Source organism: Colobus angolensis, unplaced genomic scaffold, assembly GCF_000951035.1.
Source record: "Colobus angolensis palliatus isolate OR3802 unplaced genomic scaffold, Cang.pa_1.0 Scaffold10, whole genome shotgun sequence".
NCBI lineage: Eukaryota > Metazoa > Chordata > Mammalia > Primates > Cercopithecidae > Colobus > Colobus angolensis.
The window spans coordinates 23,372,736-23,380,404 of record NW_012110919.1 but is presented as its reverse complement, the minus strand read 5'-3'; the positions used below and the strand labels follow the sequence as shown (position 1 = coordinate 23,380,404).

At 42.8% G+C, this 7,669-nt stretch overlaps 1 protein-coding gene across 2 annotated transcripts in view; it reads right to left on the bottom strand.

The window, feature by feature from the left end:
* The window catches only part of MAPKAPK5 (mitogen-activated protein kinase-activated protein kinase 5), a 71,124-nt gene that overhangs the window by 28,982 nt on the left and 34,473 nt on the right, over nucleotides 1–7,669 (bottom strand). For both annotated transcript variants that reach the window (XM_011936665.1, XM_011936660.1), the window contains exons 3-7: nucleotides 7,242–7,317; nucleotides 5,861–5,958; nucleotides 4,673–4,781; nucleotides 2,495–2,584; nucleotides 1,350–1,445 (exon numbers count right to left, since the gene is read on the bottom strand). In XM_011936665.1, coding sequence (XP_011792055.1) covers nucleotides 1,350–1,445; nucleotides 2,495–2,584; nucleotides 4,673–4,781; nucleotides 5,861–5,958; nucleotides 7,242–7,317 — 469 coding nt within the window. The remainder of the gene's footprint in view (nucleotides 1–1,349; nucleotides 1,446–2,494; nucleotides 2,585–4,672; nucleotides 4,782–5,860; nucleotides 5,959–7,241; nucleotides 7,318–7,669) is intronic.

The window sequence follows — 7,669 nt, the reverse complement described above, 5'->3', positions numbered from 1 at the left end:
AAGAATCTTAAAATGGGGAGTTATCCAGGTAAGGCCAATGTGATCAGCAGGGTCCTTATAAGAGGCAGGCAAGAGAGTCAAAGTCATAGAGAGAGACATTCACTGGAAGATGCTGCACTACTGGCTTTGATGATGAAGGAAGAGGCTACAAGCCAAATGATGTAGGCAGCCTCTAGAAGCTGGAAAAGGCAAGAAATGCCTCCAGAAGGAACACAGCTCTGCTGACAACCTTGATTATAGCACTGAGTACCATTTCAGACTTCTCATTTCCAGAAGTATAATACATTTCTGTTGTTTTTATCTACTAAGTTTGTGACAATATGTTACAGTAGCAGTAAGAATACAACATACATATGGCAAAGAACCTGTGTCCAGAATATTTTGAAATTCTTATACCTCAATTCTTTAACAAGAAACTAACAATAACAAAAGGGCAAAAGATGAATGCCCATACTTCACAACAGAATGGCCAATAAACTTGTACAAAAAGTGCTCCAAAACAGTAGCCATCAGGACAATGTCGTGATTAAAACCGTAATGAAGTAACACTCTGCCCCCTACTAAAATGACTAAGATGACAAATGCTGACAAGCAACAAGCATGAGGCGTTAGTAAAAATGTGAAACGACGAGAACTCTACACGTTGCAGGTAGAAGCATAAAATGGTATAACCATTTTGGAAAAAAAGATACGGGCATGGGGGAACGTGTCCCGAAAACTTTAAATGAAGTGTTCCTAGCAGCTTTGTTCATAATAGCCAAAAATGAGAAACAACCCAAAATCCTGTCAGTGAATGGAAAAAACAAATGCAGCTTAGGTATATAATGAAATACTACTTGGCAATGCAAAGGAAGTAACAAGTGATAAATGCAGGAACATGGACGAATCTCAAAAACATGCTAAGCAAAAGAAATGAAGCTTGGAGCCAAGTGGTGCCATCTCAGCTCATGAAATTTGGAGGGGGTTCAAGTGATTCTCCCAACTCAGCTTCCTGAGTAGCAGGGATTACAGGTATGCGCCACCAAGTCCGGCTAATTTTTTGTATTTTTTTTTAGTAGAGACGGGGTTTCACCGTGTTAGCCAGGATGGTCTCCATCTCCTGAACTTGTGATCCGCCCGCCTCAGCCTCCCAAAGTGCTGGGATTACAGGCATGAGCCACCACGCCTGGCTAAAGTTGATTTTAAAAGAATAAAAGATCTACACCAAATAAAGCAATCTGTAGGTTTCTAAAGTTAAGTTCTCCCCCTCCCATCTGTAATATATGCCTACTTGTGCTGTAGAATAGAAGGAACACAAGTCTATGGGCAGCTTGGTGACAGATCTTAGGACAGAAACAGCACATGCTTACCTGGGGTGCTACATAATAAGGGGTGAACTGGGGTGTCATCAAGTCACCTTGGTCAATCTTGGCAAATCCAAAGTCACACAACTTCACTGGGGCATCCTGAAATTAAAAAAAAAAAGGAATCACTGCTCTAGAGTACTCAGTAAACATTAAAGGAAAATCCAGGTGCAAGACATGTTACCCTGAGCTCTAACAAGTTTCTTTCTGGCTGAGATGCGAGCTTATGAAAATAACATGTCCCCGGGTCTGGAGACAATGATTCACACAGAGGAACTGTTCTTAGTAATGCAGAAGTAAGGAATTCCTACCCACTCACACAGCTATTTTTGCTTTAGAACTTGTAAGGGCAGCACTAACGTCAAGGTCTTGGCCTAGGGCCCCTTCACTCTGTAAGCCCATCACCTCTCATCAGTCTGGGCTACTTCACTCTTAATATTTGCCATTAAGCTTTGTGACAGGCCGGGCGCGGTGGCTCAAGCCTGTAATCCCAGCACTTTGGGAGGCCGAGACGGGCGGATCACGAGGTCAGGAGATCGAGACCATCCTGGCTAACATGGTGAAACCCCGTCTCTACTAAAAAATACAAAAAAACTAGCCGGGCGCGGTAGCAGGCGCCTGTAGTCCCAGCTACTCGGGAGGCTGAGGCAGGAGAATGGCGCAAACCAGGGAGGCGGAGCTTGCAGTGAGCTGAGATCCGGCCACTGCACTCCGGTCTGGGGGACGGAGCGAGACTCCGCCTCAAAAAAAAAAAAAAAAAAAAAGCTTTGTGACAGCCAGAGTAACTTATGTGGTGGGACATGGGGCAGGGGACAGGGCTGAAAGGGAAAACACAAATGAAACCATCAAGTTTCAAGATAATACATAACAGCATATAGATTCCTGCCTCTTCCCAAAGGTCCTCCAAATAATATCCAAAATCATAAGTACCACAAACACGTATCAGTATCATCCAAAATTATCAATGCCGGGAGTACAGTAGTACAGCTTCTCTGAGTCTCTAGCAAGGGAACGAGTAGAAGAAACAAGCTGTTTGAAGCACTTTGGCCTAAAGCTTCTTCACCATGAATTCAGAGCACTCCAAACACACCCCACTCCTGAACTGTGTTAAGACTAGCAGCACTAAAATGCAGAAAAACAAGTCTTCTCACCAAAGAGTTATCCTTAAAAAGCAGATTTTCGGGCTTGAGGTCTCTGTGCGCAATGTTTAACAAGTGGCAGTGCCGCAGAGCCAAAGCTATCTGAAAAAAGACACAATGGAACAGCCACTTCTTAGAAAAGATCGCTCTTTAATACACCTGGTGTAGAGAACTCAGGATGTTAAAAAACAAGCCTTCGTTAAGACTGCATTCAGTTTCAATTTTAAAGCAGAAATTAAGAAAAACTTGGAATACCAAGAAACAGAATGGATTAAGCTTAGTTTAACTGCAACTTGTATTTTGTCAAACAGAAAGAAAAATATGATGGTACAGCAATTCTTTGTCAGAATAAACTGATGGGTAAATCCTGTAAGGAATGGGAAAAATGAAATGCTCCCACTTTCATTCATCTGAGGTATGACAGGTACTGCAGAAGAAACACCTAAGCTGAGCAATGGTCAGCAGGCGCGGTCCCCATAGCAGGGCTACCGGCAGGGGCAGGACGGCAGGATCGCCTGGCTCACACAAGAATGGCACTCTCCAGGGAGCTGAGAGTCAAGAAATCAGCTGACTGGGTTTTTCCAACTAATACTGGAAACTCTTTTTTTTTTTTTTTTTTTTGAGGCGGAGTCTCGCTCTGTCGCCCGGACTGGAGTGCAGTGGCCGGATCTCAGCTCACTGCAAGCTCCGCTTCCCGGGTTCACGCCATTCTCCTGCCTCAGCCTCCGGAGTAGCTGGGACTACAGGCGCCCGCCACCTCGCCCGGCTAGTTTTTGTATTTTTAGTAGAGATGGGGTTTCACCGTGTTAGCCAGGATGGTCTCGATCTCCTGACCTCGTGATCCGCCCGTCTCGGCCTCCCAAAGTGCTGGGATTACAGGCTTGAGCCACCGCGCCCGGCCTGGAAACTCATTTTGCTCATCATGCTTGTTGAAAATGTTGCCTGTTTATGTGGATTTGAAGGGGTTTTATTTTATAGAAGATTAACAGAGCTCATCCTTTAATCCTAATATTTGAAAAAATTAAAGGTATAATTTTAAAAATCAAACAGAAAAAATAGATTCTACTTGTTCTTTAACTCTCAATATGGAATTTTCTCAGCAATCCAAGTATCAGTTCCTCCCTACCAGAAAGGAGAGATCCAGAAATGCTTAAGGTTCATGGGAAACTTGGAAGAACTTTTTATTAAGAAGCAATTGGGGCCGGGCGCGGTGGCTCAAGCCTGTAATCCCAGCACTTTGGGAGGCCGAGACGGGCGGATCACGAGGTCAGGGGATCAAGACCATCCTGGCTAACACGGTGAAACCCCGTCTCTACTAAAAAAAAAAAAAAATACAAAAAACTAGCCGGGCGAGGTGGCGGGCACCTGTAGTCCCAGGTACTCGGGAGGCTGAGGCAGGAGAATGGCGTGAACCCGGGAGGTGCAGCCTGCAGTGAGCTGAGATCCAGCCACTGCACTCCAGCCTGGGCGACACAGTGAGACTCCGTCTCAAAAAAAAAAAAAAAAAAAAAAAGAAGCAATTGGGCTGTGCTTCCTAATTCTCTTTGCTTTGCTTGCTTGGTATTCTGAATGAAGATAACCCTTGAGGGTTTAGCTTTTCACCTCTGCAGGAAGTGATTATCAGTTGGATTCCTCGTATTGTTCGTGACATAAATCATTTCTATAGCAATAAAATGTGATGTCAAAATAGAATATAACCAGGCATAATCCAGAATTACAAAGATCTTAGGATATTATTAAAACTGAAGAAATCACAGAAAGGTGGCTCACATGCAGGAAGCATCTTATGTACAATTCTCTTAGAATATATTTTTATACCATACAATCTTTCAGGTGGTAACAGCAGCATTTTATTGCAAAGTCCAATAACAGTACTTGGTAGCTACATGCCTAAAGATACCTGCAGTCTACAAAGGAGTTAAGGTCGCCTTCCTTCCAGAATTTATTGAAAAAATCTCACAGCAGCCTCAGGAAACAGTTGACAACCAATTAAGAACACAGTACCCCCACCCGCAAGTATAAAAGGGGTCACATTTCTCCTGTCAAAACATCTTTTCTGATTACATAACAAAGCAGGCAATGAGAAGTCAAATAGAGCTTTTCTTTAAGTTTTCTTTTCTTCCCCCCAATGAAATTGCACTTGTTAACCAACTTTGTTGGCAGTTTGATTGGTACCTGGGGTTAACTTGCCTGCTTTGTTACTTGGCTGGCTTGCTTCTCTGTAAAGTGCCGGTGCTGGCTGATTCTGTGAAATAGCTCTCCCCCTTCCATCATCTCCATTACAATTAAGAGTCGGGCCCTGTTTGAAAGCATTTGATTTTGTTAAGTTAAAAAAAAAGAAAAAAAAAAGAAAAAGAAACAAAAAAACCCTGAAACATTAAGAAGCTGACCTAAAGATACTGCATCTACGAAGTGTGTAACAACTTCCTAAATCCAGGGTAACACAGTTACTAAGAACAAAAATTCTCATGTTCTGAAAAAAAAATTTTAATGTGATTTTTGGCTACCATTCTTTCATATATGCTTCCAGCTTCCATCCAAATGCTTTCACCAACAGAGCACAGTTGTGAAAAATAATCGTTTGATTTCCCATTTAATTTTAAAATTCTATCTTCTTTTTCCATCTGGAAAATTCCTACCCTTCCTTCAAGTCCTAGCTTCCACACAGCCTCTGTGAGACACCTCTCCTCCCAGACTATAGTTAGCAGTTCCTCTCCTTTGTAAGCTTAGAATATTTTAGGGATGCCTGTCTTTAGTACCTATTGCACTGCTATGATGATGGGTTTACATCTCAGTCTTCCCCAAAAAAACCAAACTTATTTAATTTTGAATTTCATCAAAGAGACTTAGAATGCCACCCAATATGCTTGCCAAACATTTGTTAACTAAAAGAATAATGTTGATTTCTTTCTTTAAAAGGAAAGTCAGACTAAGCAATAAAAAAACCTTTTTGTTTTATCAGCCTCTAAGACTTTGCCTAGAATAATATTTGGGTCCCTTTCACTGATTTGAAATAGAATCTGTTTAAATTCCACATTAAATGCTTTCTTGAAATGAGAAAGTAATCAGAATAATCAGGTGACCTGAAGAGTGGTAGGGGCATAGATGAAATTAGACTGGCCACAAGAGGATTACTGTTGAGGATGGATCATGAGAACTTGGGGATTCATTACATAATTCTGTCTGCTTTTACAAATGCTTGACATTTTCCAAATTACAAAAAGGGAGATGGAGGGGGAGGGGGAGAAGGAAGGGCACAGGAAGGGAGAGTAGGAGGAGGAAGGAGAGGGAAGGGGAGAGAGCACATAAAAGAGAGGATGACTCCACTACACATTGGCCTACATATGGGCATATGATGATGGCACTGTGTAGTCTTACCTAGGGCTGGACTCATGAGGAAACTGGACACTGTTGGCAAACACTTCAATAATCTGAACTATGTTTGGGTGTGTGGCACACATCATGTGCAGACGTACCTTAAAGAGAACAGAGGAAATGTTTCCATAGGTAGGCGATACCAACATTTTCTCTCCAAAAACTGACCACACTAGATACAAGCCAATTACAATGAAAACTTAATCACCCAGAATGATGTAAAAAGCCAGTGTTTTCAAAGATTATCTCCTTAAGAAGGCTTTCTCCATGAATAAAACCTCACCAACAGATTTACTTCCTACTGTTCCGTTTATTTGCAAATGAAAATCCGGCAAACAACTCATTTCATTTTAGAAATTATTCACCTCTCTTTATGCAAAAGAAGTCCTTCATTGCACATGTTATTAGAACGTCATTACCATATCCAGATAATTTAAAAGCAATGTATAGCCAGGGTCAGTGGCTCACACCTGTAATCCCAACACTTTGGGAGGCCAAAGCGGGCAGATCACTTGACCCCAGGCTGGTGTGAAACTCCTAGCATGGTGGCAAATGCCTGTGGTCCCAGCTACTCAGGAGGCTGAAGTAGGAGGATCACTTGAGCCTAGCGAGGTCAAGGCTGCAGTGAGCCGTGATTGTGCCACTGCATTCCGGCCTGGGTGACAGAGTAAGACCCTGTTTCAAACAGAAACAAAAACCCAATGTATATTTTTAAAAACTAAAGGCCTGGCACAGTGGCTCACGCCTGTAATCCCAGCACTTCGAGAGGCCGAGGCGGATGGATCACCTGAGGTCAGGAGTTTGTCAAGGCCAGCCTGATCAACATGGAGAAACCCTGCCTCTACTAAAAATACAAAAAATGCATGGTGGCGCATGCCTGTAATCCCAGCTACGCAGGAGGCTGAGGCAGGAGAAGCTTGAACCCAGGAGGCGGAGGTTGCAGTGAGCCGAGACTGCGTCATCGCACTCCAGCCTGGGCAACAAGAGCGAAACTGTCTCAAAAAGAAAAAACAAACTAGAAACATCCTCAGAGTCCTCCTGTAGCATCACTTTTATACACCATTCACCTGACCCTTCCTCGTGCTATTTTATCTCCACCTTTAAGTATCTTTTTCAATAAGCAAAACTGAGGTAAATCTGAATACATGAGGGTACAAGAATCACATTAATTTTAAAAGAACAAGAGGTGGCTGAAAGGAAATGACTCAATGGCCTTTGACAGATCTAGGCCTACTTTACAATGATAGCATGAATGGGGAAGAGAAGTAAACTTTGGACATAAAACTTTTTATGCATCACTGTATTCTCTTTAGGAAGCCGCCTTACTTGCAAAAGAACAATTCTTAGGCACTTCAAGTATTTAAGTTGAGGCAATAAAGCATACCTCATTTCTAGCTTTTGGACGATCAAGAAGAATTTTCAGTGCAAACCGTTCTTGAGTAGATTTCTTTACACAGACTCTAGATTTGGAGGGAAAAAAATCAATCAGAGATCATATATGTTAGAATGAAAATTAATTTAACACATTTTTTCTTTGAGATTTGTACTTCTCATCAAGGATATGGCCAGGTGCATCAGAACAAACTTGCCCCCAAGGGTAGCAGGTGAGGGCGAAGAAGCATCTCACCCCTCTGCCCAACAGCCAATGCTCAGGCCTCAGCTTCGAAGTCACGCAACAGCAACTTGCTGCTGTGGGTCAATGAAAAAATAATGAGGCCGGGCGCGGTGGCTCAAGCCTGTAATCCCAGCACTTTGGGAGGCCAAGACGGGCGGATCACGAGGTCAGGAGATCGAGACCATCCTGGCTAACAC